The 21,200-nt window shown below is 36.8% G+C and overlaps 1 protein-coding gene across 1 annotated transcript in view; it reads right to left on the bottom strand.

The window, feature by feature from the left end:
• Window positions 1-1,495: 1,495 nt before the first annotated feature.
• Window positions 1,496-21,200, bottom strand: part of sdc2 (syndecan 2) — a 54,757-nt gene continuing 35,052 nt past the window's right edge. Inside the window, exons 2-5 of the mRNA XM_062990461.1 lie at window positions 6,036-6,150; window positions 5,736-5,902; window positions 4,317-4,440; window positions 1,496-3,647 (exon numbers count right to left, since the gene is read on the bottom strand). Of these exons, the coding sequence (XP_062846531.1) occupies window positions 3,484-3,647; window positions 4,317-4,440; window positions 5,736-5,902; window positions 6,036-6,150 (570 nt within the window). The 3' untranslated portion in view covers window positions 1,496-3,483. The remainder of the gene's footprint in view (window positions 3,648-4,316; window positions 4,441-5,735; window positions 5,903-6,035; window positions 6,151-21,200) is intronic.

Genomic DNA, 21,200 nt, shown 5'->3' with positions numbered 1-21,200 from the left:
AGAAAAAATCAAGGCAACATTTTGCATTAGTCTTTTTGAGTTATGCCAACTGCTCGTAGAATTACGTTGATCCAACATCCTGTAGCCTAATATCTCTAAACATTAATTTGAATGTTTGATAGCATTGCACTGAATTTGCTGAATGTAAAACAATTTAAACAATGATACAAGAACAAGGAAACATGAATTATTACCAAAAATCATTTATTACAGAACACATCTACTTTTACCAAATCCCATTAGTGGACAACAATAAAAACTATGAAAAAACAAATTCCACATATCAGTCTGTAAAATCTGTATTTTTAAAATTATATGCATTAAACAAATGAGTAATGTTTATTGTTTAGTTTATTTTTACCTAGAACGCAAACACGTAATAATTAGCTAGCTAACCTTAGCATAGTTGTTGGCTACTTTTGCTACACAAACATCGTAAAATAGACTAGACAAAAAATAAGTTTTTAATAGCTCACCAGGGAAATTTTATGTCACTGGAAATATTTTAATCCATGAAAAAGTCAAGTTTTACTCAGTATATATCACCAAATGGTGTGTTGGTCCATGCCACTCTGAAGAAAAGCTAGCTAATTTGCATAGCACTCAAACTCTCTCTTTCCCGCTCTCTCGCTCTTGTAGTTTGTGCCTGCCGACCTTCAACTGCAAAGCGGGCAAATTATTCAAATCACAAAAGTGAAATCTGTAGATATATAGGTCAAAAATTGTTTGTAACAGTTAGAATGCTCACCTTGCTTGTGAAAGACTCACTCCACAGTGAAGAAAGCGTGCCTTGAAAACACAGACCGTTTCTGTTCGTGTGGGCGGGGCGAATTTAAACTACTGAGAAAATTAAGTCATACAGTGTATGTATTTTAAGTTGCTAGAAGCTAAATTTTGTTCTTTATTGTTCAACCCAATATCTTAAGTTCAGGTGGTTCATTATAGTGTGTTAAAACAACACTTATAATTTGTGCGTTATCAGAACTCAATAAAATAACAATTGCAAGTAAAAAATTGTGTAATATAATGTAACTTGATTTTTTGTCATACAGCAGTGCATATATTTAAGTACTGGTTAAAGGCCATCTGAATTACTTTTTAGAGTGTGGAGTGGTCCGTGTCCTTTCTGTGTGGAGTTTGCATGTTCTCACCGTGTCTGTGTGGTTTTCCTCTGGGAGCTCCAGTTCCCTTCCACAGTCCAAATACATGCAAGTGAGGTGAATTGGAGATACGAAATTGTCCACGACTGTGTTTGACATTAACAACTTAAACTGATGAATCTTGTGTAACCAGTAACTACCATTTCTGTCATGAATGTAACTAAAGTGTGTAAAACATGACGTTAAAATCCTAATAAATAAATAATCATACTATATTGACTATATTCCCATATAAAGACCATGGCTGTATGTTCCCCACCTTACACAGGTCACTTTAAATTGTTAGTCTACAAATTCCAGCAAAAAAAAAAAAAAACAGCCACAGAACAGCAAAATTAGGCCACAATGTTTATTCAGTAGTGTTGTTTCAATTTACAATACTGTCTGCATTTTGTAAGACTAAAAAGGTTACTATTACAGTCAGCTGTGCTTACACAATACCAGTTACTGTGGTCACTGGTCATTCTGATGTACACACCGCCTTCCAACGAGACATACACAAGCACATTTCCCAAATGATAGGCACTTTGAAGGTTTAAAACATTTTGTGAATATACATTTATATATAATATATATTTCTATATAGTTTTATATGTGAACAAGCATTTGGACTCCATGGTAAGATCTAAAAAGTTTAAAGGATGAACCCTAGATTAAAAAGTAAAAATAACATTAAACACAAAAAAGAAAACCAAGGGAATATGTCAACAACATGTAAAAGTCCTTTACGTCTTTGGGTTTGCCTGTTTTTTTTTATCATGTTGAAAACAAGTAGGTCATTAAGGAGGTTGGCACTAGCTGAACACACTAGGACAATAATTAAAAGTAAACTGGACTCTTATTCTTCACTCTTTTTCTCAGTGTAAATTTATGACTTATTAAAAAATACCACTTCTCACTAGGTAAAGAAAAATACTGGCCTCCTTCAATTTTCAGATGCGTACTCAGTCAGCACCAAAACATATTACCAGAGGCGATGCTTCATTTTCATAATGAGCTTCTGTCCCAGAGGGGAGCTGGCTACATCAACATTGTCCCTGTATGTTTGGCCTGGATCACTTTGGACAAAAAATGCACACCTTCTTCAGAAAAGGCATCAGAACTTTGTCTGAAAGTTTTGGGCATGGCTCAGCTGCCATTAGAAACCCAATGTTCTAAGTTCTGACACCAAAAAGAGGCAGCAGGCAGAGAATAGCAGGAGCAACTGTTAGTCTAAAAAAGCCCAAAGAAAACATGCTTTTGGTCAAAATAGCCTAGATTTCATGTCATTATTTTTTTTAATAAAACACCAGTGTGATATTTCCTTTAACCATGAATACAACCACACAGGCATGACTTGACTGGGGCAGACTTAAATGAAAAAATTGTTGAAGTCAAGCATTTTTCACCTACCCACATTGGATTCAAGAATCACAGGTGAAATTCATGATAAACAGAACTGAGTCAACCAATCCAACCTGCAGATTTGTGAAGGATAAGAAACTAAGATGTGTTGGCACTAAATGAACACTTTCTGGAATCTTCCTACATGATTTAAGAGCCCCAACACGTACCAAATGGGATGAAATGTAATTAAATAATAAAACATTAAATTGGCAGATTTTGTTCTACACCTCCCTCTGTTCCCACTCACATTTCAGTCCAAAATACAACTAATCATCAAACATATCACATAAAAAGCTAGAGCTGCGCAAAAAAAGGACAAACATTACAGAATGTCCACAAAACTACAAAGATGTGAGAACTAAGAACATTTACACTTGATTAAAAGTTAATACAGAGACAAAAGAGGGCAATGAAAACTAAAGAAAGGCATTGGTAACACCAGAGAGCAATGACAAATTAAACAATTACACCTAAACATGAACATGAGACATGCTTGGACAACATGATACTGAAAATGGAAGCAGGACTGATACAGAACAGTTCTATTTACTTATTTCCACATTTGTTTTTACAAGTACATACTGCTACAGTTAAAGTAGTAAGCAACTCAAACCAGCTCCTTTGACAGAGCACTGATAATTTCCTATCTTTACAGATTCTGGTATTTGTCTTTTTAGCCTTTTCAAATAATACACAATAAAAGTTTAAATACACTGAGCTTTACCATAAAATTTGCATTGCTTGTTCTCATTAAAAAAGAAAAAAAGAAAAGGTTTTAATTACAATACTCAGTTTAAAAGTTTTCCTTTATGTTATTTACGTTCCCCAGTCGCTGTCTTCTTTTTGATCTTTATTTAAACACACTCGTCGTCGTCGTCGATATGAGACTGCCATTACTGTTGGTGATGCTTAGCTTACAAGACTGAAACAAGAAAGTCTATGCATAAAACTCCTTGGTAGGAGCTTTCTGATATGCTGCTCCAGACGGTTTCCTCTCTCCAAGATCATAGCTGCCCTCATCCTTCTTTCTCATGCGGTACACCAGAAGGAGGATGAGGAAAATGGCAAAGAGAAAGCCAATAACGCCACCTGCAATGACAGCTGCAAGCCAGGAAATAAGAGAGAAGTTAAAAACAACTTGATGTGTTTTTAGCTATAATGGCAACAATAATAATCTGCAACAGGTCTTAGTTATTTTCTGTAATTCTACAGTTTGTTAAATACAGGCAACATTCTTACTCAGTTAAGCCTCTTTTGTCTAATTTGATTTCAATTAAAAAAGTAGAGTTAGAGGGCAGGGACAAGAGAGAGGCAGCAGGATGTATATAAAGTACCCGGCAGCCTAAATAGCAAAACTCTCTGTCTAAGCTTTGGTCTGGTTTGTACAGGATATTACTCAGACAGAGCAGAGTAAACTTGCCCTTAAAATTTCCCCTTTGAATGTAAACCTAATGAAATTATTCAGTTTATTGAAATAAGTGCTATGTGTCTTTTCTTAGGGAGAGACATAGGCATTATGGAAGAACTTATAATAGAAGTTGATTGCTTCTAGCAATAGTTCATCTGGTATACCATTATAGAGTCAATGCTGCAATAATATTTCCATAAAAAACAGAAAGAGGTCCATTTTCAGTCAGACAATGGCTAGTGAAACAAAATTGAGATCGTACTGATTCTTAATTAAAGTTGTATTTGAAAAACACACAAAGCACCAATGTAGAGCATAAAAGCACTAATGAAGAGGCTTAGAAAAAATGCCTTTGTGCTCACCTGCCAGAACCTCTGTTCTTTGGAAAAGGTTTTCTGAGTGCACTTCATACGGCTCCATGGGGGAACGAGGAGAGCTGGTGGTGCTGGTAGCAGGGTTACTGCGCCCATTCTCTTTGACTGGGGGCTAAAGAGAAAGAATGAGGAGAAATTACAATTGGCAATACAGATCAACAAAGTGACATTTCCAAACTAATCACTAAACACTCACTTTTCAGTTTATTAGTTGCACCTGTTGTACCTACACATTTACATTTTCGGCATTTAATGGACGCTTTTATCCAAAGTGTTTTACAGTTGTGACACTATACAATCTAAGCAATTAAAGGTTAAGGGTCCACTTGCTCACGGGCCCAACAGCAGCAACCTGGCAGTTCTGATTACTAGTCAAGTACCTTAACCACTAAGCTACAACTGCCCTACACTTTTTATACAGGTGAACTCTGTCAGTGTACAGTTTCTGACTGTAGCCAAAATTTAATTAAAAGAATATTACACACATTATCTGGTCAGTGTTGTTCCTATAGCAGCCCCTTTTTAATAAACCAAATTTTTTTGTGATACACTCACACTTAAAGGTACACCTAATGGCAATGGGGTTTACTCCTACATTTCAAAAAAACATGCCAGTTGGAAAACTGGTCACCATAAATTTCTTCTATGTATAAGTAAGTGGTAGGACAGTGTGTGTATTTTCAACCTTGTGCCTATTGTTTTACAAGGCCCAGTGTTTCCATGTGAGCAGGCAGTCGTAGCTTGGTGGTTAAAATACTAGACTAGCAATCAAAAGATTGCTGGTTCAAACCCCACCACATCCAAGTTGTCACTGTTGGTCCCCTAGAAAGGCTCTTAAGTGTCAATTACTTGCATTGTATTCAGGCATAATTGTAAGTCGCTTTGGATAAAAGCATCTGCTACATGCTGTAAATGTAAAATGAAGCTGACCAGCCACAACCCTGATCAGGGTAAATCAGTTGATGAAAATGAAATAGAAAAAAAATCAAAGGGTAAAAACAAGCAAGGTTAAAGTAGTCTGAGGCAATAAAATAATCAATAAATAAAGTTTTTAATAATGGGACATGTGCATCAAATGAATTGGTATGAATTGTGTATGAAGTTGAGATGATGGTTTAATACCTATCAGGTTTTTTTAATTAGATTTTTAACTAACTCTGCATGTAACTGTCATGCCAACTTGTGGTGCTGTAGACAATAACTTATTTTGACTTTACCAGTCTCCAAGCCTTAAAGACAGCAGTGGCCAGAATAAAACATGACACAAAATAATTAAGTGTCTTAAACAATCATTAAGTTGAAACAAAAATCTTACTTAAGTAATATGAGATTTGAGATACAGCCCATAGACAAGCAGCATAATCTTTAGCTTCAAACATGCATTTAGCATGATGCATTAAGACTTACCTCAGTCCTGACAGGCTTTCTAGGCTTTTCTGGGAGGGCTTTGTTCCTATTTGTGAAAGTCTCCACTCTAGGTGTGAAATCCTTGGTGGTATCTTGTGTAGGCTCTGCTTTGGGTGCTATATACAGTGTGTTGACTGTGACCACCTCCTCTTCTTCCTCACCAGCACCTAAAAAGAGAACCAAATCAATCACCAGTACAACAGCAGACCAATTCCCTGAGAACAAGCCATGAACAACTGTTCCTCAACGACACAGTGGAGGTAAAGAATAGGTTATTCTCTTGAATAGTGAGAACCATACCTGAGCCTGATCCAGAGCTAAAGTCATCGTCATCCTCCGGGTATCCTCCAGAACCCGTGTCCTCAAGGTAAAGGTCATCTGTAGAGGATGGAGACTTTGCTGCAGTGACTGATATCTGTGGGAGAAAAATACCATGAATCAGTACTAGTAACTTAAGCTTTTAATTTTGTTAAGACCAAAATAAACACTCTCCCACATCTCAAGGTGTCCATTAAACAGATATTAGAGGATAAGGCTGATTTTACACACATTTTAACTAAGGTGTTTTAACCCTAGATATTTTTTTGCCTAATGTTTTGTCTCTGATCAAAATACTTTAATTGGGGTATTAATACACACATTCATTTTTGGATTCATAGACAAAGCTGCACAGTTCTTCCTTTAAATCTCATTAAAATTAACAACACTAATTTAAAATAGGTATGATATGCTACACCAATAAAAAGCTTAGGATTTAAAACATTAAAGCATTTCCTTAAATATTTTACAGTCCTTAAACACATACATTTAGAAACAATGGCCAAAAAGGTCAACCAATGTTCCATTTAAAACTGGTGTAACAGCTTAGACTCTACATTCTGAAATGCATCTAAAATTCAATTACTACTAAAGTGGCAATATTAATAGCTCATATAGCTTAATCCAAACAAAATGTTTAAAAGCTGCATTATTTTTATTGTGCAAAATGCAGTAACAAAAACAAAATGTGATTTGTTCATGCTCGTGAATCTTTATTTAACAGATAAAAGTAAGCAAAAAAGATTGTTTCCACTGATCAAGTTCAATGTATTTTGTAAAAAGAAACATTTAGAATTTGATCCAAAACGCATTTAGAATTTGGCCAAAGATGACAAGGAGGCAGTCCAGATCTGTCTCCTATTGAAAATGTATGGTGCAGCAGGAGAATCAGACGATGGAGACCACAGACTGTTGAACAGCTGAAATCTTGTACCATGCAAGAATGGGAAAAAAATTCCACTCAAAGAACTGCAAGAATTAGTGTCTAAAACATTAAAAAGTCTCATTAACATGAAAGATGATGGAACTTGGGGGTAAACACGCCTCTGTTCCAACTTTTTTGGAGTAAGTTGCAGGCATCAAACTCAAAATGTGTTTATCTTTACAAAATACCATGAAGTTGATCAGTGAAAACAGATTTTGTTTGCCCTACTCTTCAGGGCTTTTACTGTTGTTTATTGTGCCACATAATGTACAGTTTTGGACTGCAAGCAGGCCAGTTTAGGACCTGCCACACTGATGTAGGAACATAGCTTGGCAGTGTTTTGTTAAAACAAGCGGACATACATTTTTGAGCAGTTTATTCTGATCTGACTTGAGATGTACAACCCCTTACACTAACACGAGCTGGCTTTTGAACTTTGTATTGGCAACTACTGTGGGAGGGTCTTTTACACAAGTCACATTGTAAATTAGCCTATCTTTACAAAAAGTTAGCAAGATAAAACATTAAATATCTCTAGAAATCAGTGCTTTCTCTTTTTATTTGCTTGAGCATGTTGGGTTGGAGCTTGTAATTAACTGTTCACTACTGACCCTGTATAAACTGTATATTCTTAATGCTGAACTAATTCTGCTTATAGTGTTTGTGTTCATCTTACTGCCAATTACTGCCTGTCAATTAAATGGGTCAATTTTTGATATAAAATTTGGTGATATGTTTTTTGATTGGACGCTATATGCTTGTTGGTTAACAGTCCACTAGTGAAAGTCGATTATTGATTAAAAGAAATGTGGAATATTTGCATTTCTTTATCCAAATATAGTTGTCTTAAAAGCATGACACTCTATTAATGTGTCAAACAGAACTAATTTGATATTAAAACTTTGACATTGTGTTCCTTCCCCAATCCATTTTAAAGCTGGAAATAGCCTTTTCAATCATAATGCACACTGTTTCCAGTCTCTGCTTATCTATAAAGGGCTGCCTGCTGATAAGTAGCTTTGTTCTCTCTCTCCTCTACATGCTACACTGCAGATTGCACCTGTGCTGAGAAGACTTCCTGGTGACAGTCGTCACTGGTTTATGGCACAGACAGCAGCAGCGCCACATGTTCTCTTTTAAATTAGAAGAGCCATAGACACCCAACCCCCCCCCCCCCCCCCCCCCCCCCACCCCCCAATTCCCTGGCAACGGCCCTGGGAGGAATGATTATCTTCTTATGCCACAAGTGACCTATTGAAACTACAAGAACTGGCTGGACACTTGTCAATACAGGATTATAAACCAGAACAACAATTGTCCTTTTTGATGAAGCCAACAGGACACAGTTTACACGGCTCCAGGAATTTTAATTAAAAGTAGTCATTTTGTTAAAAAACAGGATGTTGCTATAGGTGTGCTTTATATAAGTAGACCCTGTCTTGTTTAAATGCAGGCATATCCATAGAAAAATCAGTGGTGAGTCTTTGTGTGGTGTGGCATAGCTTCACAGACACCATGACAACCTCAGTTCATTGACAGCCTTATTGAGCCACAGACATTCTCTCCATACTGATAAGGTTTACCAAGGTCCAGAATGCAGCCAAAACTTAATTGTGCCTAGATTTGTGTCCAGGGTGGAGAAAGTTTACTGATATTGCTATTTATAATAGTTGTTTTTTTATTACTTGTATCCACTTGTCTTTAAGTAATTTTTACAGAATCAATACTGCAATATATTAATTTAATATATTTGAAAGAATTTACATTTTAGTGCAATTTTGACACATTACATAATGTTTTACATATTAGAGCTATATTACATTTGTTTTAATTGTGCCATGTCTCATTGTAGCTTCATTATTCAACTAGTTCTGTAAGCCAAAATTGTCCATCTTTATCATTTAAGTACGTAAAACTAATTTCCATTTGAAAGAGAAAATTAAGCATGTCTGAGGAGAGTAAGTCAAAAAATGTGTGGCAGTTTTAAAAGTAAGAAGGAATCACTTAGATTCATAAGGATTGGGTAGTTTTGATAAACATAGTAAATACATAGGAAGGCAGTATGTGTCAACAATGCAGAGCTCCAGGCACTTCATTGGTGTATCAGTGGGGTGTATGTGCAAAAGCATATACTGTATTCAACCTTATATAACCCAACACTCACTTAATCAGAAACATTTGTTTTGTGACATTTTGTCACAAAAAAATTGTACAATGCATTTTCAGTAGTAACTAGTTCAGTTTGATTCACCAAACCCAGTATTTACAGTGATATAACATTACAGTAATATACAGTGGTATGAATTTACTTACACCACAAAAAAGATGTCAATGATTAACCAAAAACTAACAAAGTAGTCATTGTTTGGTTAATGCTGCCTGTTAAAAATGCAATTTCAATTCATTTGCAAAAGCTGACAGTTGATTTAAATTGATGGTAAAGCGTGAGAGCTCTCTTTTTCTCATCGAATTGAGACTCACACCAACCCACTGACCCACCCATCCTCAGTGTGTATGTGCTTTTTAATACAAACATGGAGTGCTACAGTTCTTACCCAAACAAGAAAACTGTTTAAAATGCTTTTATATTATTTAAATCACGAAAGACTGAACTGTTACACATTTCACAACCAGTGAAGCTGTTTAGTGTCAACAGGTACTAACTGCATGTAAAACTACATGTGGATGAGATCTGCATGAAACTTTGTTCACAAAAATGATGTGGATGTTTTGCACCATGTCCCAGTATCAAGGTAAAACTCTGCTGAACATCTTATATCTACACCAATATTGTCAAAAAAGATCTTTAAAAAACGACTGCATCGTTATTATTTAATTAGCATGTCACCTGCAATGCAATGAACACTAAACTTGTTAAAAAACGGACAAAAGTTGTATCCCTAACCACGATTAAACAGCTGGGCTGTACTGCCCACCCTAAGTAAGTGTGTATGTGTATGAAAACTAGCAAAGCACTCTTAATATTAAAAGGACAAATACAGCAGATGATGAAATAACAGAGAATGAATAATTATACTAATAAAAGAAAGCCGTTCAAGCTAGGAATTTGATCAAAAGGGAGATTTGTTTAAATCTTTTCACAACATTCTTCCTTTAAACAAATGATTTTCCATACTCGTATTCTAATCAATATAACAAATCAGATCAGAAATATAATTATGTGGGTCACACAAACGCAATCCAACTATCAAGCATTTGTTTGGCTTCAAAGGTTTTTCACTGTCACTTTGTCTAATAAATGTGTCCACACCCCACACCAAAGGGTAAAAATATCCTAAAACAGACCCACCCAAAGCTTTATAAAGAACAAAGGCATTGACATAACTTGTGTGATCCACCTATTTGTCCACTGATCTGAAATGTACCAAAAGCTTCACACATAAAGTGCAGATGTGACCACAAACACTGCAACATGGACTGGAAATAGAACCTGGTGACGCTGACTACCTATCATACAACACAGCACTGCCCTATAAGCCTATCTGCTCTCTGCCTTTGATCTACACCACTGCACTCTGTTAGAACAGACATCTGCCAGAATGCAGTTTGGGGAAAAAAAAGTTACAGCCACAGATCTCCCACCCCCATGTTGAGTGTCCACCCCCCCGTAAGCTGGTAAACAAACCTCAATGCCACTGACACATCCAGCTGATCTTTACAAATAACACTTGACAAATCTGGACCAAGAAGTCCTTGAAACAATCTGTACAGATTTAGTGTGGATATTTTTTAAGAATGTGGTCAAAGCTTTGTATCTTAATAAAAACCAGAAAGCAACTGAGGCTAAATATGAGTTCTCGGTAGCAACTGACCCATCACTTTGTGGCCACTACTAGCAGGCAGTCCTAATGTTTTTATTTTTTATTTTGTGTGTAACAAACAAGCAGTCAGCTGGAAGCGCCCCTCTTTCCACAGAAAACACAGAATAAGAGATTATAGAGAAAGGAAAAACAATAATGTGGCAGGAATGAGAGAAAGATTGTTGCCTGCAGGTTACACTACTAAAAGCCTGTCAAACCCTCTGTTTATGCCTAGCAACCCTTTGAAAGTCTACAAATGGTCCCTTAGTGCAGTGTGCAGTTAGCTGTAAGACATGTTATTACAGAAGCAGGCAAGCAGAAGGGACGGAAAAGAAGTGGAGAGAAAGGTAGCAGCCATAAATATCCCTCCTACAAGAAAATCCACCCTGAATGCATCAGTAGTTAGTAGTAAATATGTTATTAAAAATATAACATATTTTCTTTTTGGTTTAACTATCATTTAACAACATCTACCTTTAGTTATTCTTTTTATAGACACAATACATATACACACTGATCAGCCATAGCATAAAAACCAACTCCTTGTTTCTACACTCACTGTCCATTTTATCAGCTCCACTTACCATATAGAAGCACTTTGTAGTTCTACAATTACTGACTGTAGTCCATCTGTTTCTCTACATACCTTTTTAGCCTGCTTTTACCCTGTTCTTCAATGGTCAGGACCACCACAGAGTAGGTATTATTTGGGTGCTGGATCATTCTCAGCACTGCAGTGACACTGACATAGTGTTAGTGTGTGTTGTGCTGGTATGAGTGGATCAGACACAGCAGCGCTTTTTTTAAACACCTCACTGTCACTGCTGGACTGAGAATAGTCCACCAACCAAAAATATATACAGCCAACAGCGTCCCGTGGGCAGCGTCCTGTGACCACTAATGAAGGTCTAGAAGATGACCAACTCAAACAGCAGCAATAGATGAGTGATCGTCTCTGACTTTAGATCCACAAGGTGGACCAACTAGGTAGGAGTGTCTAATAGAGTGGACAGTGAGTGGACACGGTATTTAAAAACTCCAGCAGCGCTGCTGTGTCTGATCCACTCATACCGGCACAACACACACTAACACACCACCACCATGTCACTGCAGTGCTGAGATCATCCACCACCTAAATAATACCTGCTCTGTGGTGGTCATGTGGGGGTCCTGATCATTGAAGAACAGGGTGAAAGCAGGTTAAAAAAAATATGTAGAGAAACGGATGGACTACAGTCAGTAATTGTAGAACTACAAAGTGCTGATAAAATGGACAGTGAGTGTAGAAACAAGAAGGTGGTTTAATGTTATATATACATACACACGTTAGATCTCGATAGACGATAGATTTAAGGATTGAAGTTCAAATTCTTTATTGATTTAAACTGTGTAATGTTCATGTAATGTGTAATACTGAGTACAAAATGACATCAATCCTTTGAAGTCTGAATTCAAAAATCACACAAATCAAAGTAAAAAAAAAATGAAATCACAGGCTGATGACCCACCCCCAAACTGGTTATGCTGGATGATGTTGCAGACAGCATAACTTTCACCATGGCATCTCCAGACACTTTCATGTCTGTCACATGAGCTCAGTGCGAACCTGCTCTCATCTGTGAAGTGCTAATGGCGGACCTGCCAATTCTCATGTTCTCTGATGAATTCCAATCAAGCTGGACAGTGCTGGATTGTGAGCACAGGTCCTGCTAGAGGAAGTCAGGCCCTTATGCCAGCCTCATTGAGCCTTTTTCTGACAGTTTGGACACTCGAAGCCTGCTGGAGGTACTTATGTGAGACTCCTCCTGTTTATCCATTCACAAAGAAGCAGATACCGGTTTTGCTACTGGGTTTGATGCCCTTCTACGACCCTGTCCAGCTCTCCTTGTATAATCTCCCCCATGTTTTTGAGACTGTACTGGAAGACAGAGCAAACCTTGATGACATGTATGGCTGTGCCATCCTGGAGGAGCTAGACTACCTAGGCTGCCTGAATGGGCTGTAGGTACTGCTTCATGCTACCACTAGTGACAAGAACACTAGCAAAACACAAAACTAGAGAATAATCAGGAAGAATATAGAGAGAGTAAGGCTGCATCCGAAATCACATACTTAAACAGTATGTACTAGATTCGAGGAAGTATACACTGCTCAGCCGGTGAAGCAGTAAGCTCTTTCAGTACGCAAGTGCGCAGTATGCACGCATCCTCGTACGTACTACGTCCGCCATCCTACCAACGTCACATGATGTATGACGTCTCATCGCCACAGTTATAACAATTTTAAAATCGGACAAAATTAATTTGTCGTTCTCCACAAAGCTACTCATAACGTTATTCAGGGTTGTGCTTGATCGTAACTTTTTAATGTTTGTTCTACTCCGCTTTCCGCCATCTTTCTTCTTTGCTACGAATGCCTCTGCAGCTCCAGTTGAATTATGGGATAGATCATTGGACCATATGTGTGCTTTGTGCAGTAGGTCATCCAGGTACTTTTCACGTACTGTTTAATGTATACTACGTATCCGGACATACTAACCTCTTTTGCATACTGCTTTCGCGTGCTGTTCAGTATGGAAGTATGCGATTTTGGACGCAGCCTTAGTGTCTGTGGCTATCACCTGCAAAACCATTTCCTTTTTGGGTTTTGTCTTGCTGTCACTTCCCGAAAAGTGACCTGTTGTCACTTTCATTTGCACAAAAACTGATGCTTCCTAACTGGACAAATTAATATCAAGTTCAACTTACTTGGCGTTTTACTTGGTGTTCCCTTAATATATATAACATTAGAATAGAATATAGAATAGAATACCTTTGTCATATACATATACTTGTTTGTACGGTGGGGTCAGAACGCAGGGTCAGCCATTGCACAGCACCCCTGGAGCTGAAAGGGTTAAGGGCCTTGCTCAAGTGGCTGCATGGCAAAGCTGGGATTTGAACTCTCAGCCTTTGAGTTGATAGCCCAAAGCTCTACCCACTAGACTACCACTGTCCCTTATTATATTATACAATACATATAAGCACGTTAATCAAATTATTATCATATTGTTAATTCAAACTAAATAATTAATCCCTTAAGAATGAAGCCATACAATAAGTATCCCTTTTTAGCCATTTTTATTCCTCTAGCCTGTATTTTTTTAACCTGTACCTCAATGAGTTAAAACGTATTTTGACAGACTCGTTCTGGATATTGTTTACTGCTGGGGGTGGGGGCGGAAGGGGGAGCAGTTCTTTTCAGCTGATCCTAATGTGCTAAGTTTATCTATGAAGCCAGTTTGGAGGAGATCTATACCACAATCAATACCGATGCCTTAGCCACAGTTGCATCAGTCCACAGCATGATTATAAAGTCAGATTAAGCAACTTTAAAAAGAAAAATAGCTGACAATAGCTTTGGCAGTACTCTGCAGCTGGGAAACGGAAGACTGATGGCCTGTAATGGATAGGAGTCTGCCTCTAGAGAGGCTGAGCAAAAAGTATCTGGAAACCTCCATTTTACACAGCATCCTATGTGTCTGCTGTAATTTACTACTATGACATGGATATCCATGTTCTACATCCCCAAATCAGAAAAAGATAGGGCATTATGAAAAAGCAAATAAAAAAAATGCAGTGTTACAGTTTCTCTAATGACTTAATTGCAGACAGTATAAACCCAAGATATTCCATGTTTTGTCTGGTCAATTTAATTTCATTTGTTAATTTACATCCATTCCTGCATTTCAGGCCTGCAACACATTCCAAAAAACTTGGGACAATTTAGGGCTAATAAAGATATTAAAAAATTATAATAATTTGGTACAAAAGCAGTATTCGCAAGCGTCTTTAAGAAGCAAAGATGAGCAGAGGATATTCAGTTTGTGAACAAATTCATGAGAAAATTATTGAAATGTTTAAAAATATTCCTCATTGAAAATTTGAGGTGATTTACATATTTCTATGGATTAAAGGATTCTAGGAATATTAATAGGTTAATATGCAAAGGGCAAGGCCAAGATGAACACCCATAATCTCCAATCCCTCAGCACTGCATCAAGAACTGTCATTCATTAATATTAGTTATAACCACATGGGCAGGAGATTACTTTGGCAAACTTTGTTAAGCACTATAATACAGTTACAAATGCCACTTAAAACTTTACAGTACAAAAAAAAAGCCTTGTGTTCACCATATTAGGAAGCAGCATCAAGTTCCCTGGGCTCAGAGGCGTTTGGGATGGACCATCATACAATGGAAATGTGTACTTAAGTCAGATGAATCAGTATTTCAGGTTTTTTTGGGGAAAAAATGAATGTTGTGTACCCCAGGCTAAAGACAAAAAGGACTATCCAGACTTTTATTCACAACAAGTCAAAAAGCCAGGGTCTTTCATGGTATGGGCTTGTGTTTGGATGGATGTATATGAACAAATGAAATGTTGACCAGACAAAACATGAAATCTTGTCTTCATACTCAAAGTACATGTAAGTTTCTTTTGCATTTTCCATACTGTCCCAACTCTGATTTGAGGTTGTAGAAAACGGACCACAATTGAAGGGTATAAAAAGATGCAGGTTGTTTTCAGGAAATGAAATGAAACATGCTTTTTTTTTAAAGAAATGTTAGCTTTATGCAATCGCCTGAAATGCTTGAGAAAAGATGAAATAGTGAGGAACGTGATCCCCATGCTTTTTCAAGCCCAAAATTGTATTCTGCTGCTGAGGATCAAAATCAGGAACTAATTAACTGTCTTTTAAAGGGATAAGGAAAAGGGGAAGACCAGGGGCTTAAGGAAAGCGGCAACAAATCAAAGTCAATACCAGACCTGTGCAAGTTTTAAGGAGTGAGTGGGTGGAGAAAGAAGGTTTGTGTAGTTATATATTTTATAGACCAAGACAAGACTGATATCTAAACCAGAAATTTGTTCATCTGTATGGAAGCAGGTTTAGTCCGACATGTGAGACTTTTTCTACAAATTGTCTTTCTGTTAACAAGAATTAAGCATTCACTAAATAATTAAAAATAGTACTGTCCCTCAAATAACAATGTGGTTTAGGTACACTGATCAGCCATAACATTAAAACCACCTCCTTGTTTCTACACTCACTGTCCATTTAATCAGCTCCACTTACCATATAGAAGCACTTTATAGTTCTACAATTACTGACTGTAGTCCATCTGTTTCTCTACATATTTTTTTTTAACCCGCTTTCGCCCTGTTCTTTAATGGTCAGGACCCCCACAGGACCACCACAGAGCAGGTATTATTTAGGTGGTGGATCATTCTCAGCACTGCAGTGACACTGACATGGTGGTGGTGTGTTAGTGTGTGTTGTGCCGGTATGAGTGGATCAGAAACAGCAGCGCTGCTGGAGTTTTCAAATAATGTGTCCACTCACTGTCCACTCTATTAGACACTCCTACCTAGTTGGTCCACCTTGTAGATATAAAGTCAGAGACTATCGCTCATCTATTGCTGCTGTTTGAGTTGGTCATCTTCTAGACCTTCATCAGTGGTCACAGGACGCTGTTGGCTGGATATAGTTTTGGTTGGTGGACTATTCTCAGTTCAGCAGTGACAGTGAGGTATTTAAAAACTCCATCAGCGCTGCTGTGTCTTATCCACTCATACCAGCACAACACACACTAACACACCACCACCATGTCAGTGTCACTACAGTGCTGAGAATGATCCACCACCCAAATAACACCTACTCTGTAGTGGTCCTGGGAGAGTCCTGACCACTGAAGAACAGCATGAAAGGGGGCTAACAAAGCATGCAGAGAAACAGATGGACTACAATCAGTAATTGTAGAACTACAAAGTGCTTCTATATGGTAAGTGGAGCTGATAAAATGGACAGTGAGTGTAGAAACAAGGAGGTGGTTTTAATGTTATGGCTGATCGGTGTATATGAATATAAGAATTTTTCTTTGCCTTTGCACACAGTGATTGAGCTGAGTATTATAAGGTTCTGTTAGACATTTTGTTGGAAAACGAGTTCATTAATTAAACCTCATCATTAAACTACATCAATGTACTTGGTATTCTTTTAATTACCTTTAAAGGTCTTTTACATTATTCACTGCTTTTCCTGTTGATGAAAGCACTGGTCAAACTGTCAATTTAAAAAAAAAAAAAAAAAAATCCATGCTATTTTTTTTGCCTACACATTTTGCCAGACTGCAAAATGAAGCTTGATTATGAGCCTCGAAACAGGCTGTTTAATATAAAAATAAAAAAAAGAACAAATTGGAAAGAAAAAGTGTAAGTTTACATTATTAAGTAAAATTAATACCCAAGTAAAGTGCAAAGCCTTAAAATGTGGACTTAAATGCAATAACAAAACATTACAATTTAGATACTTATATAATGCTGATTAACTGCCCAAATGTCTGTGCAATTTCACGAAGCACTTACTGAGGTTTTAATGTGGTTAATCGTAAAATAAAATAAAAAAAGGCACTAGCAAGCCAGTTCAACAAACAATGTAAAAGTGGGGTGAAGGCTGAGAACAGAAATAAGTAAAAACTTCTGATCAGGCTTATGCAAGGTCTGTGTGGCCATCACATGGTTCTAAGAGCTAGTAAAAGCATGCCGAGTGGGGCGCCCAGACTGTGTCAACCCAGCTGTATATCTCATATTGCGTAACATGGGAAGAATGGAGAAAAGAAAAATTCAAACTATAAATCATGAATAATCTTACAAAAGCGGTGCTAGCATAACCAGACAACTATTATCTCACCTCCAATAGTTACTTTACAGCATATGTATTTCACTTCCCTGCAGTCACAAACCATTTAATGTGCACATTTACCATATGCTACCAATATGTGGGCTAAAGAGTTTAGGTCATCGTCTGAAGCAGTGCTATTCTTAACTATAAAGAGATGCTGCAGCTAGGGCTGGGCGATTTTGCAAAAAAAAAAGAAAAATCTCGATTATTTTAAAATTATAGCCGATTGTCGATTACGATTTTGATTTTTTTTGTTCTTGTATAATGCAATTAAAATAAGACTCAAATGTCTTTTTTTGCATTGTAATTAAAGGCTGCAGAAGTGCAAAAATAGTAACAGCACCAGCTATAATTATCCTTTTAAGGGACTCAAACTTTATAACAATAACGATATCACAATAATTAAAACAAAATAGATCTAAATTATCTATATCCTTATCTATCTATATCTAAGAATAGCTCACAAACAACTTTAATTTTAAATAATGTTCAGCAGAACCTCCTTACATTAGGAAAAAAACTACAAAAAGTTCTTTACAGGTTTCTTAAAAGGAACACGAGCCTGTACTGTGCTGTTTCCACCACTGAGTGAGTCTGTATCAGTATCTACATTGGGGGGGGCATCAAGTGATCACTCAGCTCAGCTTTAATTTTGTCCTCTTGTGATTTGGGGGGTGGATACAACATTTTAAACATTTAAGGATGTGTAATGTGTCATTTTAGTCCCATAAAACTTTCAAACTGTATTAACCACTATTATGTGTCGTAGAATGATTCGATTCTATTGAACGGCCCTTTAAGCCAAAATCGATTCGCGCATTTGGGAGTCGTTACATACATACGGCTCTTTAAAAGGAACCGAGACAAAAGATCCGACTCCCTATCGCAGAATTCACTGCAGCAGTTTCCCAGACGCGATTTTTTTACTCAGTAACGGATGTGATTTAAAATGTAGCGAATTACAATTCTTAGTACAAAACTTACTTAAGTAAAAGTAAAATTACAGGCTGTAAAATCTACTTTAAAAAGTACAAGTACACAAAAACGACTCAATTACAGTAACGCGAGTAAATGTAATTCGTTACTTTCCAGCCTGATCGCGCTCATCGGCTCCGTATTTTGATTCAGTTCAGCGGTGTTTGATTCAGTGAATCTTAATTAAACTCTTCTGTTTGTGTCTCATTTTGCCGATCATGTTTGCGCTCCTTATTACTGAATCTAACCGTTACCGTGTATAATCCTTGTTGTCTTCCGTTTACTGTTTTGGTTTTCGCTGGTTTTGTACACTGTTTTCGCCCTTTTTATATTAAACTTTCCCTGATTTATATTCCGTGAGCGTCTGGTCAGTTTCTGCTTCGTGACATGTTGGTATTTTAATTAAAATATAAAGTACGTAAACAATCGCGATTGTCACATTCTAACATCGGGTGAAAACGTTCATTCGAATTAACCGAATTAATCGTGAAAATCGCCCAGCCCTAGCTGCAGCCACAGGTTTTTATATGAACCAAGCACAAGCTACACCTAATTCCACTTGTTTATTTAATTGGTCTTGGTCCCCAAACTACTAGTTATCAAAAAAACTAAAGTAACAAAGAAGTTTCCTGCAAAGGATCAATAAAGAGTCTGTCTGTCTGTCTATCTATCTACCTTCTATCTATCTTCTATCTTCTATCTATCTTCTATCGTCAGGTAAAGCTTCTGATTAGTTGTTCTAAAAATAGTGTAGCCACACCAGCCCCGCATGCCATGAAGAATTTAAAGTTAAAGATTTCCAAATTTACCAAAGAAAAGTCAGTGTTAGCATATGTATTCTATCACAATATAAGAATACATCAAAACAAATTCAAAGTATATTTAAATAAAGTATTCAAATATATTCAAACAAGAAAACATTAACAGCATTTATAAGATGCTTTATCCAAAACAACTGACAATTCTGCCCAAATACAATCCATGTTTCCCAAGTGCCCTGCTCAGGAGCCCAGCAGCCCAGCAGTGGTAACTTGGTGGTGGGGGTTGGACTTAAATCAACAATCTTCCAATTAAAAAAAGTCCAGAGCCTTTACAGCTGCCCGAAACTTGCATGCTATTAAAGAAAAAATTTACATTTAGTCACTATATTCAACAATGACATTTTATTCAGCATGAATTGTGTGATGTATGGTCTAAAATACCAGTTCTTACCCTATTTAGATAGCATTTGTTGCACATGTTAAAAGAAAGCCATTTGGTTCTTGGCCTTCTGTTGGTTGGTTGGCTATAAAGGTTGTTAGGCATAAGAGCAAGTTAAGGGTGGCTGGTTAATGTACAATAAATAAATACAGAAAATCCACAAATTGTAACTACTGTGGTTGTAATGTACCTAGTGCACAGGACTATAACTAATGTTGACGCTTTATGTGGCAGTATAAAATAATTAAATGAAAGTGATTAATTAGTAATACTACAGGTGCACCGCTGTCTTACTTCACAACCAAACACGTCAATGTTTTTTCTAGGGATAAAAAATCATACCTACTAATCATATCCCACAGCTGTGAGTTGATAGAGCTACAGATCTCTCACTGATTTTTGACTCACTCTCTCCATGTACACTTGACAGATGTTATATTGACTCATGCACTGTGTTTACAGGCATACCCCCTCTTGGGAGAACATGCTGAAGTTGCAACGCAAACTGGAAAACTTTTATTTTTTATTTCAACTATGATTTAATTCACAAATGACAGAGCTATTTCACATTTAAATCATGAATCATTCCTGATTCAACAGTATGGAGTCTGTTCAACTCGGTACATGTGGATCTGTTTGTTACATTTCTGCAAAAACAATGAGATTTTTTGCATTACTGCCTAGTATAAAGTAAGAAAAAAACGACTACACGTCAGGAAAAGTATAATATTGGCTGAACCTATATTCTTTGATTAGCATGCTTAGTTAATACTTAAGTCATGTTGTTTATGTTACTGTTCTTCATTATTGGCACGTCTGTCACATTATGATGTTTTAATTAAATATAGTTGAAAATCCTGTTAACTGTCAACTAATTATTGGTTAAAAGAATCTGAAAAATGCAGATGTGTGCCATATATGCCACACAATTGGAATATCTGCAAATGACTAATATGTACGTTCATTATTTTAAAAAAAATCACAAAACAGATAAATTAATTTTAAAATAAATAAATCAGTCGCTTGGATGTTTAGTGTAAACGCTGTTTGATTCTCATCTTAGATGACTGTGATCAAGCATGCCTAATCAAAGAACTGTAAACAGATCTAAACAATTTAAGTAAAGAAATACAATAGTAGTAAATGAGAATGCTATGCAAATCATTGGTGAATCTACTATATTGTACGTTACATGCATTTAAATCATTAATCTAATGGTAGTTAAAAACATTTTCCTGACATATGCCTAATCATTATAACTTATAAATAAATACTAAGCTCAGTTGTGATATAGACACACACAGCTAACACCCTCTGATTTAAGCTAAAAATTATGCTGATAAAATAAATAAGATGAACAGAAGATAAGGCAGCCAGAGGCAAAAATGTTGTTTTCCCCCTGTTGGCAGACAATTAGTCAATACACACTGTCACTATTGCTTCCTCTTTCCAATATTGCTTCCTGAGAGGAAAACGTTCAATTTCAGGGTGCAAAACCCAAAGA

This window comes from Trichomycterus rosablanca, chromosome 2, assembly GCF_030014385.1.
Source record: "Trichomycterus rosablanca isolate fTriRos1 chromosome 2, fTriRos1.hap1, whole genome shotgun sequence".
In the NCBI taxonomy this organism is placed as follows: domain Eukaryota; kingdom Metazoa; phylum Chordata; class Actinopteri; order Siluriformes; family Trichomycteridae; genus Trichomycterus; species Trichomycterus rosablanca.
The sequence above is the reverse complement of the archived record's forward strand: the minus strand, read 5'-3'. Positions and strand labels throughout refer to the sequence as shown.